Below are 23,895 nucleotides of genomic sequence, written 5' to 3'. Positions count from 1 at the left end.
TAAAAAAATAAAAAAAGATACTCCAGTGAGTTGAGAAATAAGGTTGAGATCATAGAAAATTATATATTCTCATATTTTCTACTGTAGGTAGCTATGTAAAAATATATTTGTTTCACTTTAAAAATATATATATATATATATATATTTATATATATATTTTCGTGGGCCCCTGCAGTACCTCGCGGACCCCATGTTGAATACCCATGGGCTAGTGCACTGCTCCTCTGGTTGAGTAGCTAACGTAGCTACATCTCACAAAGCTTTGCAGTTCTGAATCGCGCTACTAGGCTAAAAGCTTTACCAAAGTAGCCCCCACACTGACACACATATCCAATCTCGGGCTGACGGTGAAACAGAGAACCAACCATTCCGTAACTATGGATAACCGTTCACGGGCATCATATAACGGTAATTCTTGACGTGTCCCTACAACAGCTATTCGGGATGATTCGACTCTGACTGGTAGGTTATCATTCCTTTGACACTTAGCTAGCTAACGCTAGCTAGGCTAATGCTAGCTAACTGGTTGTGTAGCCATGTGACTAGCTAGCAAACGTTACAGCGTTTTAGCGAGGGATTGTGTCCAGCAGTTAAGTGTCGGTCAGAGAAGAAAGTACAAGCTTCGGTAACTGAAGGCTTGCTGAAGAAAGATGGCAAGCTTGCTAGCTAATGCAGCAAGGTAACTAATGCAGCAAGGTAACTTTACCTGCTAGTTATCTGGCTAACAGGCTAAGTTGTTATGGTAACAGACAAACGTCAACCTGTCATTCTAGCTGCTATCTATCTATCTATCTATCTATCTATCTATCTATCTATCTATCTATCTATCTATCTATCTATCTATCTATCTATCTATCTATCTATCTATCTAATCTATCTAATCTATCTAATCTATTTTATCTATCTATCTAATCTTAGCTACCAACGTCAGGCATGACAGCAAGAATCACATTTTATGGTGTCTGAATGATATCCGATTTCACCCCTTGAGCGACCTAGCTAGCTAACTCATTTGAAATTGAATGACAGCTGAGCTTTGACTAGCTAACTTAGCTAGCTGCTGCACTGATATCTGTTAGGACTTAACTAGCTAACTTAGCTAGCTGATTTAATGATTACACTAGACAATTATTATAACTAGCTAGATCCTTGATATATTGATACTGGTTTGCTTCACACCTTACACTAACGTTAACCCACACACAGGGAAATCACCATGACCTATTGAGCTTTATACCACTTCACTGATTGCTGCTGTTTTCATTCACAGGTTACTATACATTTCCACAAACAAGGATATTTACCAACATCGGTTTCCATCGTCTCAGTATTGATGAAGGGGAATCAGCAGTCAGTGGCCCCATCATTTCCATTTGTATTTAAAGCATAAATCGTGTTACTTTGGCACTGCTAATATCACTCTGGAGCCTGGCATTTCCATGTTAAGAGAGTTTGAGTCATCATCATGCACAGATGGCCCAACAAATCATTTTTGAATTGGGACCCATTTAGTTGTTTTGCAGCCAGCGTAGGCAAGTGTTTGGGTTTATCATCCAAAATCCCCATGGCAAGGCAAAGTCACTGACATCCTGTGAGTTGATAGGATTAAGATCATACAGGATTTGCACGCGGAGGGAAGTAGGAACACCTGTTTTAGCTAGCGCTCTGAAATCCAGGCCACTGCGCTCAGCTTGGTTGTTTTGCTTTTTGGTATACATTTACTTATCATCATCCGTCTGTGACTCTCTCTCTCCCAAAAACGTGCATTCAGCCTGTTACTGAGTGCTGACAAGCGTTATTCTGTTGCCTGGAAAGCGGAATTACATTTTATTTTTTGCCATGCCACGTTAAACTGAGATTATCTCTCCGGCTTCAGAAAAGGACCCTAGGACATAATTTAAACATCATGCGAACGTGACCAACGGAACTCATCCTCTTTTTTTAGTTTTTTGCCACTGTTGGTATGCTTCGGCTTTGTCACAGAGAGCATCGCAGTGACATTTGTCACATTCAAAGTCCTGAAGTGCTGTAAGCCAAGCAAAAAAGGCTATCTAAAGAGCTGCTGGTACCTGTAGCCAAGTCCCTCTCTCATTCATTCCTGTTTCTCTGCAGCTCTGTGCTTACTGTTATGGCTTTGCCCTGGTGGCCAACTGAGTGAAATGGGACTCTGGCTGTGCTGAATGATTAGACGCAGCCCTGGGAGTTGGACTGGACCAAAGGATCGCGCACACACACATACGCACACAGACACACACCAGACACGCGGAGACAGTAGGTTCCCTGTTTGAGCCCCTGCTGTTTAGAGCTTGTTTTTGTGTGTGTGTGTGTGTGTGGGGGGGGGTTCTCCTCTGCAATCTCAAAGGTTTGGAGGATGGTTGAGCACAAGGGCCACTTTGAAGGAGCCCGGCGGTGGCTGAGGTTTGGCGGGAGCTGACAGACTGTTTGCCAGCTACTGCTGATTAAGTACCCTGTGTCCCTCACTGCCTCTAAACCCCTACATCCCCCTCCTCTGCCAACCGTTCCGCCCCTGACTGCTCTGGTGAATGGAGGTCTAGAGGAGCACAGGCAAGGTTGGAAGGGTACCGTTGCTGACGCTTTTCCAGTCGGGCACTTTTTGCGCTCCATGGACTGCGTTCCACTCTGTCCTCATTAAGGACCCTTTCCCTCTGTCTTGGGAGTAAATACTACAAGTCAAGGTTGTTTTTTCTCTCCTAAAAAAGCTTTTCTACGGGCTGAAGGATGAAGCTGAAGAAGCAGGTGACGATGTGTGGAGGAGCCATATTCTGTGTGGCCGTATTTTCCCTGTACCTGATGTTGGACAGGGTCCAACACGACCCTGCAAGGCGACAGAACGGCGGTGGGAACTTCCCAAGGGTAAGACATTATCTATAGACATAGCACCGCTTGTTAGTTAGCTTGTTAGTCTCTAAATCCTTGTCTGCAATCAAACACCATGTTGTTGTGATACATCTCACTGTGGTGTTAAAAGCCAGAGGCAGTACCTTCGAAACAGTTTTGTGAACACTTTTCCTGTGATATTGAGTTACATCAAAGCTTTAATTAACAAACGTTAACATTTATTGGTGAGATGCACACATGTTTGAATAATTAATATCTCTAATCTATACATAATTTATTTTGTACTGTAACCTGAGAGGCAGTCAGTTAGTTATTTTCATAAACACACCTTATGTAGAGTCTAGATGCCCAGCCACCACAGCTGAACTGTTTGGCAGCAACAAAGCTTTGTGATTGATTATGTTTACAGACCTGCTCCAGCAATAGTGTGTATATTGAGGCCTGGATTTGATTGTTTCTGACAGGATTTTAGTGATGTTACCCCAAACTAGTTTTGCAGTATTTTCTGTAGAGCTTTCGATGTGGCAGTTGGCTTGAATAGAATCCATAAATATACAGAACACAAATATAAATGCAACATGCAACAATTTCAAAGATTTTACTGAGTTACAGTTCATATGAGGAAATCAGTCAATTTAAATAAATTCATTGGGCCCTAATCTATGGATTTCACATGACTGGGAATACAGATATGCATCTGTTAGTCACAGATACCTTTTAAAAAATGGGCCTCACAATGGGCCTCAGCAACTCGTCACAGTATTTCTGTGCATTCAAATTGCCACCATACCATAACCCCGCTACCACCATGGGGCACTCTGTTCACAATGTTGACATCAGCAAACCGCTCGCCCATGCGACGCCATAGACGTGGCCTGCCAATTTCTCTAAAATAACGTTGGAGGCGGCTTATTTCCTTTGGGGATGGGACAGTGAAGTAGTGTCAAATAAAACAATTAAAAATATTTCTCACATGCTTAGTAAACAGGTGTAGACTAACAGTGAAATGCTTACTTAAGGGTCCTTTTCCAACAATACAGAGTTAAAGATAAATAGAATAAGAAATAGAATAAATACACAGTGAATAACGAGTAAAAATAACATGGCTATATACAGGGAGTACCAGTACCGAGTCGATGTGCAGGGCTAAGAGGTAATTGAGGTAGCTATGTACATATAGGTAGGGGTAAAGTGACTAGGCAACAGGATAGCTTGTAGCAGCAGCACAGGGAGTGTGAAAGTGTGTGTGGCGTAAGTATGCATGTGTGCGCATGTTATGGTTGTGGTCCTCTGTAGCTCAGCTGGTAGAGCACGGCGCTTGTAACGCCAAGGGTAGTGGGTTCGATCCCCGGGACCACCCATACACAAAAATGTATGCACGCACGACTGTAAGTCGCTTTGGATAAAAGCGTCTGCTAAATGGCATATTATATTATATATTATTATTATGGTGTGTGTGTGTTGGGGTGTCGGCGTAAGTATGTGTGGGTAGAGTCCAGTGTGTGTGTAGACTCAGTGCAAGGGAGTTGGTGCAAAAATCCATCCATCCATCCATCCATATAGGCTAGCTAGTCCTGTTTAGCACCCCCTGTGACGTTCATCCCCATTTTTCCCCCGGGGTCCTTTTCCTCCTGCGTTCTAGAGCCAGATCTCTGTTCTGCAGAACCGCATAGAACAGCTGGAGCAGCTACTGGAGGAGAACCACCAGATCATCAGCCACATTAAGGACTCTGTTCTGGAGCTGACCGACACCGGCGCTGTGTCCCCCAGTGGACAGCTGCCCTTCCGCAGTGCCAATGGCTCCTGGATCCTGCCCTTCGACGGACGCCCCACCTTCCTCTCCGTCAAGCCCCAGGACTGCCAGTTTGCCCAGGGCCGCCGCGGACAGACCGACCTGCAGGTGACCTGCTCTCCAGGGACTGTCTGGTCTGGGAGGAACTCTGTTGTTCTGTTGGCCATCAGTAGGCCATACAGTTGAAGTCGGAAGTTTACATACACCTTAGCCAAATACATTTAAACTCAGTTTTTCACCATTCCTGACATTAATCCTAGTAAAAAATTCCCTGTATTAGGTAAGTTAGGATCACCACTTTATTTTAAGAATGTGAAATGTCAGAATAATAGTAGAGAGAATGATTTATTTCAGCTTTTATTTCTTTCATCACATTCCCAGTGGGTCAGAAGTTTACATACACTCAATTAGTATTTGGTAGCATTGCCTTTAAATTGTTTAACTTGGGTCAAACGTTTCGGGTAGCCTTCCACAAGCTTCCCACAATAAGTTGGGTGAATTTTGGCCCATTCCTCCTGACAGAGCTGGTGTAACTGAGTCAGGCTTTTTCAGTTCTGCCCACAGATTCTCTATAGGATTGAGGTCAGGGCTTTGTGATGGCCACTCCAATACCTTGACTTTGTTGTCCTTAAGCCATTTTGCCACAACTTTGGAAGTATGGTTGGGGTCATTGTCCATTTGGAAGACCCATTTGCGACCAAGCTTTAACTTCCTGACTGATGTCTTGAGATGTTGCTTCAATATATCCACATAATTTTCCTTCCTCATGATGCCATCTATTTTGTGAAGTGCACCAGTCCCTCCTGCAGCAAAGCACCCCCACAGCATGATGCAGCCACCCCCGTGCTTATTGGGATGGTGTTCTTGGCTTGCGAGCATCCCCCTTTTTCCTTCAAACATAACGATGGTCAAACAGTTATATTTTCATCAGACCAGAGGACATTTCTCCAAAAAGTACGATCTTTGTCCCCATGTGCAGTTGCAAACCGTAGTCTGGCTTTTTTATGGCAGTTTTGGAGCAGTTGCTTCTTCCTTGCTGAGTGGCCTTTCAGGTTATGTCGATAAAGGACTCGTTTTACTGTGGATATACAGTGGGGAAAAAAAGTATTTAGTCAGCCACCAATTGTGCAAGTTCTCCCACTTAAAAAGATGAGAGAGGCCTGTAATTTTCATCATAGGTACACGTCAACTATGACAGATAAATTGAGATTTTTTTTTCCAGAAAATCACATTGTAGGATTTTTAATGAATTTATTTGCAAATTATGGTGGAAAATAAGTATTTGGTCACCTACAAACAAGCAAGATTTCTGGCTCTCACAGACCTGTAACTTCTTCTTTAAGAGGCTCCTCTGTCCTCCACTCGTTACCTGTATTAATGGCACCTGTTTGAACTTGTTATCAGTATAAAAGACACCTGTCCACAACCTCAAACAGTCACACTCCAAACTCCACTATGGCCAAGACCAAAGAGCTGTCAAAGGACACCAGAAACACAATTGTAGACCTGCACCAGGCTGGGAAGACTGAATCTGCAATAGGTAAGCAGCTTGGTTTGAAGAAATCAACGGTGGGAGCAATTATTAGGAAATGGAAGACATACAAGACCACTGATAATCTCCCTCGATCTGGGGCTCCACGCAAGATCTCACCCCGTGGGGTCAAAATGATCACAAGAACGGTGAGCAAAAATCCCAGAACCACACGGGGGGACCTAGTGAGCTGGGACCAAAGTAACAAAGCCTACCATCAGTAATACACTACGCCGCCAGTGACTCAAATCCTGCAGTGCCAGACGTTTCCCCCTGCTTAAGCCAGTACATGTCCAGGCCCGTCTGAAGTTTGCTAGAGTGCATTTGGATGATCCAGAAGAGGATTGGGAGAATGTCAGATGAAACCAAAATATAACTTTTTGGTAAAAACTCAACTCGTCATGTTTGGAGGACAAAGAATGCTGAGTTGCATCCAAAGAACACCATACCTACTGTGAAGCATCATTCTTTGGGGCTGTTTTTCTGCAAAGGGACCAGGACGACTGATCCGTGTAAAGGAAAGAATGAATCGTGAGATTTTGAGTGAAAACCTCCTTCCATCAGCAAGGGCATTAAAGATGAAACGTGGCTGGGTCTTTCAGCATGACAATGATCCCAAACACACCGCCCGGGCAATGAAGGAGTGACTTCGTAAGAAGCATTTCAAGGTCCTGGAGTGGCCTAGCCAGTCTCCAGATCTCAACCCCATAGAAAATCTTTGGAGGGAGTTGAAAGTCTGTGTTGCCCAGCGACAGCCCCAAAACATCACTGCTCTAGAGGAGATCTGCATGGAGGAATGGGCCAAAATACCAGCAACAGTGCGTGAAAACCTTGTGAAGACTTACAGAAAACGTTTGACCTGTGTCATTGCCAACAAAGGGTATATAACAAAGTATTGAGAAACTTTTGTTATTGACCAAATACTTATTTTCCACCATAATTAGCAAATAAATTCATTGAAAATCCTACAATGTGATTTTCTGGATTTTTTTTCCTCATTTTGTCTTTCATAGTTGACGTGTACCTATGATGAAAATTACAGGCCTCTCTCATCTTTTTAAGTGGGAGAACTTGCACAATTGGTGGCTGACTAAATACTTTTTTTCCCCACTGTAGATACTTTTGACCCTGTTTCCTCCAGCATCTTCACAAGGTCCTTTGCTGTTGTTCTGGAATGGATTTGCACTTTTCGCACCAAAGTACGTTCATCTCTAGGAGACAGAACGCGTCTGCTTCCTGAGCGGTATGACGGCTGCGTGGTCCAATGGTGTTTATACTTGCGTACTATTGTTTGTACAGATGAACGTGGTACCTTCAGGCGTTTGGAAATTGCTCCCAAGGATGAACCAGACTTGTGGAGGTCTACAATTCTTTTTCTGAGGTCTTGGCTGATTTCTTTTGATTTTCACATGATGTCAAGCAAAGAGGCACTGAGTTTGAAGGTAGGCCTTGAAATACATCCACAGGTACACCTCCAATTGACTCAAATGATGTCAATTAGCCTATCAGAAGCTTCTAAAGCCATTACATCATTTTCTGGAATTTTCCAAGCTGTTTAAAGGCACGGTCAACTTAGTGTATGTAAACTTCTTACCCACTGGAATTGTGATACAGTGAATTATAAGTGAAATAATCTGTCTGTAAACAATTGTTGGAAAAATTACTTGTGTCATGCACAAAGTAGATGTCCTAACCGACTTGCTAAAACTATAGTTTGTTAACAATACATTTGTGGAGTGGTTGAAAAATGAGTTTTAACGACTCTAACCTAAGTGTATGTAAACTTCCGACTTCAACTGTATGTGTGTGTAATTGTTAACATGCTGTCTCTTTTCTATGTGGCAGATTTAAGGTGATGGGTTACAGATATCATGTGATTTGCCTCTGTTCTCTCTACCCCCCAAATAATTATTTGTTATTTTTTACTTTGGCTTATATTCTAAACCTAAGGCAGAGATAAGTCAGCCATCTTTGGTCTGTTGCCTTCCAGATGCTGGACATATACTCCCTGTTGAAGTTTGACAATGTGGATGGGGGTGTGTGGAAGCAGGGCTTTGAGATCCTCTATGAGCCTGGGGAGTGGGATAATGAACCGCTGCAGGTGTTTGTGGTCCCTCATTCCCACAACGACCCAGGTGAGACATGGCTCTAAAGCAAGGTTCTTCAGGGCACATCGTAGCAAACAACGTAGCAAAAGACGAAGGAAGGCAAAGTCTAGGGAAGCAAAAAAGTGATAGAAAAAAATTGTTTTTCCTTTTTTTATTCTAAGCAAAAAACTAAACCTTGATTGAGTTATTACCTGCAATATTAAGCAGATGACCTGATTGACAAATGGAGTGACACAATGACATTAGAATGCCAACTTCTAAGCTATTTTTAGATTAGAATGGCTGTGTATTGGCACAAGATTTGATTTTAGCCAGAGACTGACAGTTCCATTAGATTTGTTTACAGCCAGTGCAAGGCCAGCTAGCTAACTTGACAGTTATTGACTTGTTGACCATGGTAGAAACTGTCAAGTTTTGTCATTCAATAACAGGAATAGCCATTCAATATGGTTCCATTTTAATTAGTATAGACTTTGCTCTTTACCAAGATGTCACTGAGTAAATGTTCACATCTTGTCCTGGGTCTGTGGAGAGCTATGAGAGACCACTGAGACTGTTGTCAGTGAATTCAAAAAAGCAGTTTTCTTTGTTATGGGATGTTCTCTCTAAAGGCCAGAGCTTTTAAGGTTTAACAAGACTGCAGGTGAAGTGAAGTAGGTCAAACGGCAGGACTGGCACAGAGTCAGTCCTGCAGACAACGCAACGGTAAAAGGCCCCTTTCACTGTCGGTCCTCTAGTCTAGTTGGTTGATCTACTTTCTACCAGTCTGTGCATCCAGTGGCGTGGACTACTATGGTTTAGTCTGTTAGCATAGTGCTCTATAGATGAGTTAGTGCTAGGCTACTCTGTTGATGTATTGTAGAGTAATCAACTTCTCTCCTTTCTGAGAGATTCATGGACTTTTTGCCTGTGTCTCAGCCTCTTTGACAATACATTCAAGAAGTTCATTGTAAGGCACAGTTACTGTTCTGTTTAAATAATAAAACCGGGGTGTTAGTTGTAATACTCCACAGCTCTGTTTTGGTTGGTACTGTACCACTGACCTGCTTTTACCCCTCTTGTCATGGCAAAATCCAAAATACATGATAAGAAATAGTACAGTACTGTGTCTGTCAGGGGGGTCGATGGTAGATTCACTCTTCTGACTTCTTTATTCTTCATCTTCTATTCATGTCTGAAACTGTATTGTTGCGCTCATCACCTCTGTGCTGCGATCTCGTGTCCCGACAGGCTGGATCAAGACATTTGATAAGTACTACACAGATCAGACGCAGCACATCTTCAACAACATGCTGGTCAAGCTGACTGAGGACCCACGCAGGAAGTTCATCTGGTCTGAGATCTCCTTCTTCGCCAAGTGGTGGGAGAGCGCCGACATGCACAAGCAGGAAGCCATGCGCAAGTACGTATCTCACAGTCACAGCACTAGCTCTCAAACATCTTACTACAACACAGTTTAAGTCTGCCACTGTTGGTTCTTCCCTAAAGTATTTGAGCCGTCCTTTGAGGATTGCCCACACAGGGAAGAGTCAATAGTGGCAGTCTTGGTAGATTTTAATTAAGTTGTTGTAGTGTAGTAATACAGTATTTGACATGTGTATATATGATATTATAAATACCTCTCATGCGACTCGTAATTAGACTAAGCAATTAGCCTATTAAAATGTTTATCTGACTCCATAAGAAAAATAGCAATATGCAAGAGACTTTAGTTGAGTTACAGTAATATGCAATGAAGAAATGTCTGAGAATGGAATTCTAAATACAAGTGTATTTAATTACTTTATCAAATGAATGATAACATAAATACAAGGCATAAGCTTAAGTTACAAAGCATTAACAAGCATTATAAGGCATTCTAAGCATGGTCAGAGAGAGAGAGACAAAGAAACCAAGGCTTGTGCCATGGCCAAGAGCTCATGGAAGAGAGAGAGAAAGGGTGTAGGTATCTCACCACAGCAAGTCAGGAACAAATAAGAAAGAACAGAGAATCTAAGACCCTTTTATAAGCATCTGAGTTGTTTGCATTCAAAAACTGAGTTGTTGACCAGTAGTATTACTAGTAGTAAAGTTAACCTCGAATCAGATATCAGATCTACAGGATGTAACCTCTGCTTCTCAGAGGTGAGACAATGGGGGTTGGCAAGATCAACACAGAGAATGCTGAATTCCTAAGACAACACAGAGGAATTTCTTGCATACAGTTGATAAGAAAAGTCACTTCGGGGGCTGGCCCTACATTGTTGTTTTCTGTAAGCAGGAACTCGCCCAGCTGTGAATGTCTACCCAACTTGCAAAACTGTATTTTTTCAGTATCACTTACCGCAGTGTAAACAACCTGCCAGGCCACATTAGCAGCGTGATCTACAGTAATTAGCTAATGAGCTCCACATCTCCCTTGGCAAAATAGCTTGTTATTTGGTTGAAGCGGTGGCTCTGAGTAAGCGTTGGCTTTTCAAATAATTTTATTTGTCACATACTTCGTAAACAACAGGTGTAGACTAACAGTGAAATGCTTACTTACGGATCCTTTTCCAACAATGCAGAGTTTTCCTCACCTCTCTACTGTGTGGATGTCTTAAATCCTCTATCTGTCTCAGGCTAATCCTGGGAGGGCAGCTGGAGATGGTGACCGGAGGCTGGGTGATGACTGATGAGGCCAACGTTCACTACTTTGCCATGATTGACCAGCTCATAGAGGGCCATCAGTGGCTGGAGAAGAACGTGGGTAAGGGACACGCTTCCCCTCTCCGAGATGCCTTCTCTCATTCATGCAAGGGGTTTTGCCAGCTGTAATGTTTGAAGCAGAAGCATTGGAAAGTTAATATGATTCAAACTCTGAGTGGATAACTTTGTAACGACACCTTTGCGCATATTGTGTGAAATCCTGTATGACTTCGGTCATAGTCCGGTTGCAGTAGGAGTTCCATTGTGACATAGAAACTGTGCACCATGCTCTGTTGTATTCTCCATGATGTTAACCCTCCTGTGCTGTGCCCTACTGTAGGTGTGACCCCACGGTCAGGCTGGGCGGTGGACCCCTTTGGCCACAGTGCCACCATGTCCTACTTGCTGAAGAGGGCCAACCTGACCAGCATGCTCATCCAGAGGGTCCACTACTCCATCAAGAAGCACTTCGCCTCCAGCCGCAGCCTGGAGTTCATGTGGAGGCAGTCCTGGGGTCAGTGGCTGGCTGGTTTGCTGCCAGGAAAACCATCTAATCTATTTACACCATAATGTGCTTATCTCTCTGGATTGCAAATTTCCAATGAGCGCTGCCACTCTGGACGGCCTTTCAAAGTCAAATTGAGGTTGAGGGAAATGTTGCAAGGGTCACAAGTGGCCAATTTTATTGTTTGGACTAAGAACAGTAATAGTTGTTTGTTCCTTGCTTTTATTTGCATTGTACTTTTGAATTCACACAAACACCAAAATAAATAAACTATGTTCTGTTTGTGTTGCCAGACCAAGAGTCGGGCACAGACATCTTCTGCCACATGATGCCCTTCTACAGTTATGACGTGCCACACACCTGCGGGCCCGACCCCAAGATCTGCTGCCAGTTTGACTTCAAGAGGCTGCCGGGCGGCCGGGTCAACTGTCCCTGGAAGGTTCCTCCACGGGCCGTGGTGGAGGCCAACGTGGCAGAAAGGTGAGCCCAGCAGAGAGCCTCCCCTTGGCCTTTTACGCCACACTGCTAGGGGGGAGATGTCAGAGCTCTGCAGTAGAGCAGGGAGTGGGGGTGCAGAGAATCATGGAAATATTCAACCGGCTTTGTAGACCTTCACTGCGACTTGCTTATCAATGAATAGTTTTGTGTAGAAAAAAAACGCTTAATGGAACTTTCCAAAGCACACATTCCTGAGAGAGGCTAATGGAAAATAGCTCTCTCACTGAAAGCTATTGATTGCCTTTTTCCATTAAAGGTCCTCTTTTTATCCTCCATTTTCTAAGGTCATGTACAGTCATCTATTGTCCTGTAACACTGGCATTGCGCTGGGATGAACTCACACATTTACATTTACATTAACATTTGACATTTTAGGCATTTAGCAGACGCTATTATCCAGAGTGTCGATACATTATTTTTCTTTTTCCCGTACTGGTCCCACGTGGGAATCAAACCCACAACCCTGGCGTTGCAAGCGCCATGCTCTACCAACTGAACCACACGGGACTACACAACTAAGAGACGATTTAATATGTAATGCGTTTCAAAAGAAGACATTTCCGCACACTGCTTGCAAGCTTTCGCCTTTTCATTCAAATATATGCTTTGACGAAGGTCAATAGACAGAAATGTTGCTATTGCCAGTCATTTCTATATTCTAAAGCAAGCAGTGATCAAGTCAGTGTGCCCGGTTTTTGGTAAGCAATTGGGTGCATGTATTTCATGATACTTGTTTGCTACAACACTTTGCTGAAACAAGGAGAAACAAAGTGTCATCACGTTGTAAAGTATTTTTTAATGCCCGGCCATCCCGTCTTCAGTCAGCTGCTTGTTCCACAACACAAAATGATTTTGTCTCCTCTAGTCTCTCCTATTTTGTCTCCTCTTTCCTGATATCGGCTGTTAGATGTGAACCAGGCTTACTTTTACTTTACTGCTTTTGGGTAAAGTTTGTCATCTTGAAAATGAAGTTGATAAAAGAAAAAAAACTGGTTAAGACTGTTATTTAATTTTCATGACAGTCTTCATCCATAATCGTCAGTTACACGATTATACAATTACAGTGCCAGCCCTACTGTGACCTGAGTCACTCTCTCCACCCCAGGGCCCACCTGCTCTTGGACCAGTACCGTAAGAAGTCCAAGCTGTTCCGCAGTAAGGTGGTTCTGATTCCGCTGGGAGATGACTTCCGCTACGATAAGGCCCTGGAGTGGGACCAGCAGTACCTCAATTACCAGAGACTCTTTGACTACATGAACTCTCACCCTGAGATGCACGTGCAGGTATGTTCGTTTTAGTTGATATTTGATTAATTCTAAAATGTAATGTCTCACCTGTATGGTCCTGTGTGTCTCCAGGCCCAGTTTGGGACCCTGACCGAATACTTCACTGCGGTTTACAAGGCCAACGGTGTGCCCCAGGGTGCCAGACCCCCAGAATACCCGGTGCTGAGCGGGGACTTCTTTGCGTACGCAGACCGCGAGGACCACTACTGGAGCGGATACTACACCTCCCGGCCTTTCTACAAGAGCATGGACCGCGTGCTGGAGTCCCATCTCAGGTAAGGCCAGATGTAAACAGACAGACATGGCTTTAGTACATCTGTAAAACAGCAGGTTGGTATCTGCGCCTTACTCAGTCTTTAATTCAACAATGTAAGCCACATGCGTAGGTTTCAAAGGCAAAATCATTGTAAGATGGAGACCTGTCTGCACACAGTCAAAGTTAGGAAAAATCCCAAAACGTTATTCTGTCTTTGTTAATTTGTTCCTCTGTGCTGTTCCCCAGGGGGGCAGAGATCCTGTTCAGTTTGGCTGTGGCCCACGCTCGCCACGTGGGAATGGAGGGCCGCTACCCCACGTCAGACTACACACTGCTGACGGACGCTAGGCGCACCGTCGCCCTGTTCCAGCATCACGATGCCATCACAGGCACCGCCAAGGAGAACGTGGTCATCGACTACGGCAACAGGTCAGTTGCTAAGAGAGAGGGACAGAATGGAGAGAGAAGTATCTTTTTCAACTTTAAAAACTTTTATAAGGAAAAGTATTCACTAGTTTTCTTTTTTTCTTTCTACATCCCTGCCTTTGTGACCACTGGTCTGAAAATAAAAATCCCACTATTTTACACTTATGTCTCAAACTCAGTTTAATGGTTCTGAAGGAACAGAGAAAAGAGACGAGGCTAAGTGGCCATTCAAGAATACTAGGATAATGTCTCATTGGTCCTTTGTCTCTCCTTTAGGTTACTGCGCTCCCTGCATGGCCTGAAGAGAGTAATCATTAATGCAGCCCACTTCCTGGTAATGAAGAACAAGGACATGTATCGCTTCTACCAGACAGAACCCTTCCTAGAGACGGTGAGGGATGACCGGGAGACATGGAGCTCTAGCAATGCATTACAGTGTTAAAATAACTCACATAAGCCCAGCTTCTTTTGTATGTTAATTTCCCATCGGATGCCTTGTTGTTGACTGTATATCAATCGAGTTGTGATCTACTCCTACTCAATGCTTCTCTAGTCTAGTGACAAGCAATAAGTGCATTTCTGACTCTCATATACAGTGCCTTCAGAAAGGAATCAAACCCCTTGACTTATTCCACATTTTGTTGTTACAGCCTGAATTCAAAATTGATTAAATATATATTTTTCTCACCCATCTACATACAATACCCCATAATGACAAAGTGAAAACATGTTTTTAGAATTTATAGCAAATGTATTGATAATGAAATACAAAAATATCTCATTTACATAAGTATTCACACCCCTGAGTCAGTACATGTTAGAATCACCATTGGCAGCGATTACAGCTGTGAGTCTTTATGGGGTAGTCGCTAAGAGCTTTGCACACCTGGATTGCACAATATATGCACATTATTCTTTAAAAACATTATTCAAGCTCTGTGAAATTGGTTGTTGATCATTGCTAGATAGACATTTTCAAGTCTTGCCATAGATTCTCAAGCCTATTTAAGTCAAAACTGTAAGTAGGCCACTCGGGAACATTGAATGTCGTCTTGGTAAGCAACTCCAGTGTATATTTGGCCTTGTGTTTTAGGTTATTGTCCTGCTGAAAGGTGAATTTGTCTCCCAGTGTCTGTTGGAAAGCAGACTGAAGCAGGTTTTACTCTAGGATTTTGCCTGTGCGTAGCTCTATTCCGTTTATTTTATCCTAAAAAACTCCCTGGCAGATGACAAGGATACCCATAACATGATGCAGCCACCACCATGCTTGAAAATATGAAGAGTGGTACTCAGTGGTGTGTTGTTGGATTTGCCCCAAACGTAATTATTTTTATTCAAGACATAAAGTTCATTTCTTTGCCACATTTTTTGCAGTTGTACTTTAGTGCCTTATTGCAAACAGGATGCATGTTTTGGAATATTTGTATTCTGTACAGGCATACTTCTTTTCACTCTGTCATTTAGGTTAGTGTTGTGGAGTAACTCCAATGTTGTTGATCCATCCTCAGTTTTCTCCTATGACAATCATTAAACCAAATCCCTGAGCGGTTTCCTTCCTCTCTGGCTACTGAGTTAGGAAGGATTCCTGTGTCTTTGTAGTAACTGGGTGTATTGATTCACCATCCAAAGTGTAATTAATAACTTCAACAAGCTCAAAGGGATATTCAATGTCTGCTTTTTTTGTTTTTACCCATCTACCAATGGGTCTCCTTCTTTGCGAGGCATTGGAAAACCTCCCTGGTCTTTGTGGTTAAATCTGTCTTTGAAATTCACTGCTCGACTGAGGGACCTGACAGATAATTGAATGTGTGGGGTACAGATATGAGGTAGTCATTAAAATCATGTTAAACACAACTCCATGCAACTTGTTATGCGACATGTTACGCAAATGTTTACTCCTCAACTTATTTAGGCTTGCCATATCAAAGGGGTTGAATACTTACTGACTCAAGACATTTCAGCTTTTAATTTATTAATTTCTAAAAACATAATTCAACTTTGACATGATGCGGTATTGTGTGTGTGTGGGCCAGTGACACAATGTCAATTTAATAAATTTTAAATTCAGGCTGTAACTCAACAAAATGTGGTAAAAGTCAAGGGGTGTGAATACTTTCTCAAGGCACTGTATACTTCTGTGTTTGTGACTATAGGATGATATGCGTGCCACCCAAGACTCCCTGCCCCAGCGCACCCTTATCGAGCTGGACCAGTCAGGACCTAGGTAACCCCCTCCTCCCCTCTGCCTCAGTACAGTCTCTCATGGGTGGAGTGTTTGACTGATATCCCCCTGTCTCTCTCTGTTAGGTACCTGGTGCTGTTCAACCCAGTGGAGCAGGACAGGCTGTGTGTGGTGACAGTGTTGGTGAACTCTGCCAGGGTCCGGGTGCTCACAGAGGACGGACAGTCCCTCCCCGTACAGCTCAGTGCCCAGTGGAGCTCTGCTAGCCAGATGAGCGCAGAGGGCTTCCAGGTGTGTGTGTGTGTGTGTATGGTTGCTGGTTTAATTTGTAGCGTTCTCAGTGACTATTTAATGGGCATTGCTTGGTACTTCATTTGACAGATGCATTGATATATGTGTAGCATGAGTGTCTGCCGTGTGTGTATGTTTAACTGTTTTCTCCTGTCTGCAGGCCTCCTTCATGGTGCGTCTGCCTGCCCTGGGCCTGGCTGTGTTCCACCTGTATGACTCTGCTGACACCCCCATGACGCTGCGCTCTGAGACCCTGCTGAGGCTGTCTGGTCAGGGGCAGACTGCCCACGCCGTGGACCCCCTCCCATTGCGCTCCCAGACAGCAGACTCACAGCCCTTCTACATCTCCACCCAGTCCCTCACACTGGGCTTCTCTGGAACCACCGGCCTGCTGAAGGTATGTGGCGGGGAAGAGGCTTGCGGCCCAAATGGCACCCTTGAGGATGCAGCCACTGACTATGCTTTGTCTCTAACAGATTGACTGATTTGGAAGTCAGCCTAAACGTTGTGACTAAAATGATCAAATTAGCCCAAGGCCGTTGATCATTTGCTGAATTCCAAATAGGCAGCACAGACTAATTTGGTTGAAGTGTAATGTATAATTCTCTCTCGCTTGGTCTATCAGAGTATCCATCGAAAAGATGACCCCCAGGAGGTCAAGGTTCAGATCCAGTTTGTGACGTACGGTACTCGGTCGTCAAAGGACAAGAGCGGGGCTTACCTCTTCCTGCCTGATGGGAAGGCTAAGGTGAGCTAGCTGCCAATCCCCCCATCTGTACTAGAGCGTCAGGTAGCCTAACGGTTAGAGCGTTGGGCCAGGTCGCTGGTTGGAATGCCCGAGCCGACAAGGTGTAAAATCTGTCTGTGCCCTTGAGCAAGGCACTTAACCCTAATTTGCTCCAGGGGCTTCGTACTACTATGGCTGACACTGTAAAACAACACATTTCACTACAACTATCCGGTGTATGTGACAATAAAACATATTTTTCACCTGTATAACGTTTTAGGCTCAGTCCTAACCTTAACCATTACAGAAACACACTGTCTCTGTCTCGCCATCTCTCAGCCCTACAGTCAGAAGGAGCCTCTGGTGGTGCGTGTGGTGGAGGGCCCTCTCTTCTCTGAGGTAGTTGCTCTGTACCAGCACTTCCAACAGACCATTTGCATACACAATGTGCCAGGTGTGGATGGTCTGTCCCTGGATGTCACCACCATGGTGGACATCAGAGACCAGTCTAACAAAGAGCTGGCCATGCGGCTGGTCACGGATATCCAGAATGACGACACCTTCTACACAGACCTCAACGGATTCCAGGTCAGACCACAATGCACACTTTACACTAGAGTGTCTGACCTTTGGCTTCAACATGTACCTCAATAATGTAATGTTTCCACAGATGCAGCCCCGGCGCCACTTCCTGAAGCTCCCCCTGCAAGCCAACTTCTACCCCATGCCCAGCCAGGCCTACATCCAGGACAGCCAGCTCCGCCTCACCCTGCACTCTGCCCAGGCCCTGGGCGTCACCAGCCTAGAGAACGGTAGGGAGGGACAACTTATACGTTGTTTTTCTTAATACCTTAGAAAACATCAGGAACACTATCTCTTATGTCTCTAAAGGTGTCATTTAAGAGGGACTGGTAGCAGTTTTTCCTTTTTCATTTACTGTAATGGGGTGACTTCTCTGCTGTTTGCCATTGCAATGTTATCTCTGTTTATTTCTATGGAGCTCATAGAGATAGATAGAGGACTCATCTTTGTATCTGTGCCATTATGGTGTCTGTGACAGCATGGGCAGTGCGAGAGACGGAATTGGAAGTGACACCCCACGCTGTTTTTTTTTCTGGTTCAATGGAACCTAAAATGGTGGAAGTCCTCAATGGCAATATCCCTACTAAAACGGGTTCTATCCAGTATCTAGAGTCCCCTATCTATCTCTATGATGGAGCTATAAATACATGTCTCTGCTTTTTCCTCCCTCAGGCCAGTTGGAGGTGATTTTGGACCGGCGGCTGATGCAGGATGATAACCGTGGCCTGGGCCAGGGCCTGAAGGACAACAAGAAGACGGCCAACCGCTTCCGCCTCCTACTGGAGAGGAGGTCCACTGGTAACAAGGTCAGTCAGTCTAAAATCCTCAGATGGAAGGGAGTTAGTTATTGGAGCTACCTGGATTTAGTTTATAGGTGTCATATCCAAGCAAATGAACACAATCTAGTCTGAGGGGAAACAGTGAGTAAGCCGGGACTTTTTCTCAGTGTCTGAAATGTCTCATCTCTCATGCTGCACTCGGTAACCCCTGTCTCCGTTCTTCATTTGTCACCCCCCTCCATTTATTTTGTCATCTCTCTCTCTCTCTCTCTCTCTCTCTGTCTGCTGCTCCATTGCACTCAGCATGATGGCTTCTTTGCCAAACTCTCTGCCATGTTTCACTCTCTCGTCTCCTTCGCCCTGAGAGGCGGGGCTCAAGAGGTAATGTTGCCATGGCAACAGTGAGGTCACTAGCTACCCAGCCGTGGCCGTCTGTCTATGTAATCTGTGTTATAGCTGTTCTTACCTTTTAGTTTAACCTGTATTTAGCTGCCATGTACCCTTTAGCTCAAAAGTCTGCCGTAGCAGCATTGCAAGCATCCTGGAATTGGATATGCGCTTAAAATGCAAATCATTGTTTTCAGCTCTGCAGTTTCCCTGCTGTGTTGGCTGTTGAAGCTAAGCAGGGTGGGACGGGGTTAGTTATCAGATTTGACCTGTCTTCCTGCCTCCCAGGTGGTGGACAGCGGACCAACCAGCTTCCCCTCCCTACTCAGTCACATGACCTCGGCCATCCTCAACCACGAGGTGCTGGCGCTGCCCGTGCTGCCCAAGAAGCGTGGCATCCCTCCCTTGCACACCTTTGCCCCCCTTACGGGGGCCCTGCCCTGTGACTTCCACGTGCTCAACCTGCGCAGCATCCAGCACCAGGTAACTAGAAGTGAAGAAATAATTGTCCTGTTTGTGGAACGTCAATATACTGGAAGATATAATACATTCTGTGCGCTTACCATTGATGCTAACATGTTTGTGTGACTTGTAGCAGGACACCCACTCCCCATCTCCCTACACGGCCCTCATCCTGCATCGGAAGGGTCTGGACTGTGGCCTGGAGACCCCCAACCCCGGATTCAACTGTACCACTACCGAGGGACAGGTCAGTGGTCCTCAACAACACACACACACACATGGATCACCACATACACAACTGGGGGGGATAGTACAGTGTGTTGCACAGACACATACACTACTGCAGTTGGAGTCATTCTAGCAGTCTGGAAAGTTCTTCTCTGTGTTAGACATGAGGACTGACTGGGCAAATCTTTCTCTCATACACACTCTTTCTACATCCTCTCTTTCACAAACCGTATCCATCTCTCGCTCTCTCTCGCTCCCTCTCCTTGTCTGTTCCTCTAGCTGGGTGTGTCTTCTCTGTTCCGTAACCTGGACCTCCAGCTGCTGCAGCCCGTGTCTCTGTCCCTGATGTACTCCAGCCCCCCTCTGGCCAATGACTCCTCCGTCAGCCTGGAGCCTATGGAGATCTCAGCCTTCAGACTCAAACTGCGCTAGCCAGGCCCAGATAAACACCTCTACACCAGACCAGACCCACCCAGGCCAAGCCTGGTCCCACCTGGTCTTGCTCTGTTCAGTTCTAGTCTATAGGAAGACTGCCTCCCAGTGCACAGAGGGGTGGCCAAGCTGGGGCTTCCTGGTCCAACCTGTGTATACAACACACTACACTACAACACTCTACACTACACTACACCACTCTACACTACACTACACCACTCTACACCACACTACACCACTCTACACTATACCACTCTACACTACACTACACCACATACACCCTGAACTGTAAAGTCAGCTTGGAAGAACAGGTGTCCACCATGACTAGACTCGACCTGCAGGGGGCAGATGGCTGTCACAGACACACAGTGGCTGTCTCCAATCTATCTCAGAGAACCAGAAACCTTTGGTGATTTAGTTTTTGTGCTTGTGATAATAAAGGTGATGTCTTTATCACAGAACAGATACTGGTGGTCTTCTGCCTTTGCATTGCAGTAGTAATGTAAAGTTAGTGGAAACATAATTTTCTTTCAGTTTTTAAAGGAACTTTATTTGTTTTGTTTTCTTTAAAAAATTAATCTAATCCTGGACTAACTACTGAATGTAAATATCACAAGGATAAGGACCTGGGAATGACATGGCGACCTAGTGCAATTTGTAAAGCTTTATTTTTGCCGCATTCACGTGCTAGTCAGAACTAGGAAACTGGTTGTAGTTATACACGTGCCGCTTTCAACCAGTTAGCAAGTCAAACATTTTCGACTTGTTCCGACTAGCACGTGAACGCGGCATTAGTTTGGACCGTTTTTTTTCTTCTACTATGGAGCCCATCCACCCGCTGCAGACTAGAGAACTGTTAACTCCATTACGAGCTCATCACTGCTCATTGTTTTTATTGACTGTATTGACCGACTGAATGCAGCTGTGTACTACCAGTGTGAATGTGTGCGCTCTCTATCTCTCTCTCTTTCTGCAGTAGAGGAGCCGAGGCTATGGCTCTGTAAGATACTGTATGTCAGGCAGTCAGTCACTCTGTACTCACTCTCGATAGAAATCCCAATCCCCACGCTATGTTTTTGTTTTTAGTCATCATTATCTCCCTGTTGCATGACTGTAGGCCTGCTATCCTTTCAACCCCCCTTTGCTCGTAGATGGTCTGAAGACTTTCAAACTATTGTTACGTGAGCCTGTCAAAGCTATCATGTCCCGATGAGTTGGCTGTGGAGGACCTGTGATGGAATTGAGTTATGTTTGTATTTAAATGCTCCTAAATCCATTCCTGTTCTTTGTGTGTGTACGCCAATCGATGGACGAATGGTGGTGTGTACTATACTGTATGCAGTAGAAGAAACTACTATGATGACGATACCTCATATTTAACATATGACACATTGGTTTGTATAGTATATTGATGTGGAAACTTCTGTGAAGATACAGTATGCCAGAGGAGTACTGAGATCCAGAGTGCAGTATCAGGGACAAGGTGTCTGTTCATAGAACTGTACTGCTAATCATCATTAGTGAGTCTGTGTAGTGGTGGTGGAGCATCCGGCTTTCAAAGCCAGGCATGGAGAGCCCGTCTTTGCAGGCAGGATCGTGGTTCAACCTTCCCTTCATGATGATGTGGAGACATGGTCCGTTGAACAAACAAACAGGGATCCTTCAGGACTGACTTTGACAGCCAGTGTACTGGTGCAAATTTTTTATTTATTTTTTTAATCCGCTTTCATCATAAAACATCTCTATAGCCTTGACCCTGGTGGGGTTAAGATACTCTGTCTATGATTCATATCTGCCTTTGGTGGTGGTGTGGAAGGCTAAACATCAGTAGCTAACATCAATAATGGCAGATGCCCTGTTTATATCAGTCATCTCTGCCATTTCTCACTATGTTTCTCCTCTACCTTCTCTTCTCTTCATCCATCCTACTATCCAAAGCTATATTTCCTCTGTGCTTTTTATATTTTTTCACCCTGCTGTGTTCTGTTACACCTCCTTCACCACTTTCCGAATGTTTTACACTCCTCCTCACTCAGAACACACTTACCTCCAGTCCAACATTTCACTCAACAATGCTCAGGCACTAGCCTGGCCCCATACACCGGATGTGCTGTAGCCAACTCCTCTATTGATGTCATACCATCTTTGGTATGAGAACAAAGGAACAGAGAGGAGTTGGTTGTAAGTATCAACAGACTGGACCACCAGACTACCAATGTAGCCTGCATCACTTTTCATCATCAGCACTTCCACGCTGTCTTTTCAGGTTGCATTTTCCCTCTGGCTATATGTCATGACACTACCACTGTACCTAGTACGGCACTCCCCCCTCTATCTCCTAATGTCTGTGTGTGTGTCTGAGTCCCTCTGTAGACTTGTCTTTTGTATGTAATATTTGTTGTAGCACTTTTTTGTTAAGACAGAGTTTATGAAGGACTTATTTCTTCGTGGATGTGTGTTAAAAAAAAAAGATGCATAGAAGAAAAATGCAGACGCGGTGGAGTCAGAATAAAGATGAAATATGAAACTTGGTGTGTTTAGCCACTGCATATTTGTCTCTTATCACCAACCCTTTATGTTAACACCTTTTTATTAACAGTTTTTTAGCTACTGATCTCTAGTTTGTCGAACCTGTTGAAGGGGGCAGTAGGGGACAAGCACCAGCATTAGTGGTGAGCCATGCTGTTCGTCTCAGTCCTATAGAGGTTTTAAATCCTCACCAAGTTGTGATTTATAATTTCAATACAATGAACTTGACATAAAGATGTGCAATTTATTTTATGTTGAATGAAAATAGGTAATTTTATACACTGCTCAAAAAAATTAAGGGAACACTTAAACAACACAATGTAACTCCAAGTCAATCACACTTCTGTGAAATCAAACTGTCCACTTAGGAAGCAACACTGATTGACAATACATTTCACATGCTGTTGTGCAAATGGAATAGACAACAGGTGGAAATTATAGGCAATTAGCAAGACACCCCAATAAAGGACTGGTTTTGCAGGTGGTGACCACAGACCACTTCTCAGTTCCTATGCTTCCTGGCTGATGTTTTGGTCACTTTTGAATGCTGGCGGTGCTTTCACTCTAGTGGTAGCATGAGACGGAGTCTACAACCCACACAAGTGGCTCAGGTAGTGCAGCTCATCCAGGATGGCACATCAATTCGAGCTGTGGCAAGAAGGTTTGCTGTGTCTGTCAGCGTAGTGTCCAGAGCATGGAGGCGCTACCAGGAGACAGGCCAGTACATCAGGAGACGTGGAGGAGGCCGTAGGAGGGCAACAACCCAGCAGCAGGACTGCTACCTCCGCCTTTGTGCAAGGAGGAGCAGGAGGAGCACTGCCAGAGCCCTGCAAAATGACCTCCAGCAGGCCACAAATGTGCATGTGTCTGCTCAAACGGTCAGAAACAGACTCCATGAGGGTGGTATGAGGGCCCGACGTCCACAGGTGGGGGTTGTGCTTACAGCCCAACACCGTGCAGGACGTTTGGCATTTGCCAGAGAACACCAAGATTGGCAAATTCGCCACTGGCGCCCTGTGCTCTTCACAGATGTTCACACTGAGCACATGTGACAGACATGACAGAGTCTGGAGACGCCGTGGAGAACGTTCTGCTGCCTGCAACATCCTCCAGCATGACCGGTTTGGCGGTGGGTCAGTCATGGTGTGGGGTGGCATTTCTTTGGGGGGCCGCACAGCCCTCCATGTGCTTGCCAGAGGTAGCCTGACTGCCATTAGGTACCGAGATGAGATCCTCAGACCCCTGGTGCAGTTGGCCCTGGGTTCCTCCTAATGCAAGACAATGCTAGACCTCATGTGGCTGGAGTGTGTCAGCAGTTCCTGCAAGAGGAAGGCATTGATGCTATGGACTGGCCCGCCTTTCCCCAGA

General features: G+C 44.7%; 1 protein-coding gene across 5 annotated transcripts; it reads left to right on the top strand.

Annotated features, from left to right (window-relative positions):
- Window positions 1–212: 212 nt before the first annotated feature.
- On the top strand, window positions 213–22,528 carry LOC121532213 (alpha-mannosidase 2x). 5 transcript variants are annotated; one of them, XM_041838007.2, is made up of 24 exons: window positions 213–462; window positions 1,271–1,350; window positions 2,721–2,874; window positions 4,502–4,759; window positions 8,173–8,317; window positions 9,521–9,692; window positions 10,891–11,018; window positions 11,298–11,471; window positions 11,756–11,942; window positions 13,066–13,243; window positions 13,319–13,521; window positions 13,749–13,931; window positions 14,205–14,319; window positions 16,082–16,152; window positions 16,236–16,401; window positions 16,562–16,798; window positions 17,027–17,149; window positions 17,468–17,716; window positions 17,799–17,940; window positions 18,383–18,516; window positions 18,793–18,870; window positions 19,165–19,359; window positions 19,472–19,585; window positions 19,846–22,528. In XM_041838007.2, the coding sequence occupies exons 3-24, from the start codon at window positions 2,740–2,742 to the stop codon at window positions 19,996–19,998; spliced, it is 3,540 nt and encodes a 1,179-aa protein (XP_041693941.2). In that variant the 5' UTR covers window positions 213–462; window positions 1,271–1,350; window positions 2,721–2,739; the 3' UTR covers window positions 19,999–22,528. The 5 variants fall into 5 exon arrangements, with proteins under 5 accessions (XP_041693941.2, XP_041693942.2, XP_041693943.2 ...); XM_041838008.2 differs by lacking the exon at window positions 1,271–1,350; XM_041838009.2 differs by having other exon boundaries at window positions 1,271–2,874; window positions 4,523–4,759.
- The last annotated feature ends 1,367 nt before the right edge of the window (window positions 22,529–23,895 follow it).

This window comes from Coregonus clupeaformis, chromosome 19 (genome assembly GCF_020615455.1).
Source record: "Coregonus clupeaformis isolate EN_2021a chromosome 19, ASM2061545v1, whole genome shotgun sequence".
NCBI classification, from domain to species: domain Eukaryota; kingdom Metazoa; phylum Chordata; class Actinopteri; order Salmoniformes; family Salmonidae; genus Coregonus; species Coregonus clupeaformis.
This window is presented reverse-complemented; position numbering and strand designations above follow the sequence as displayed.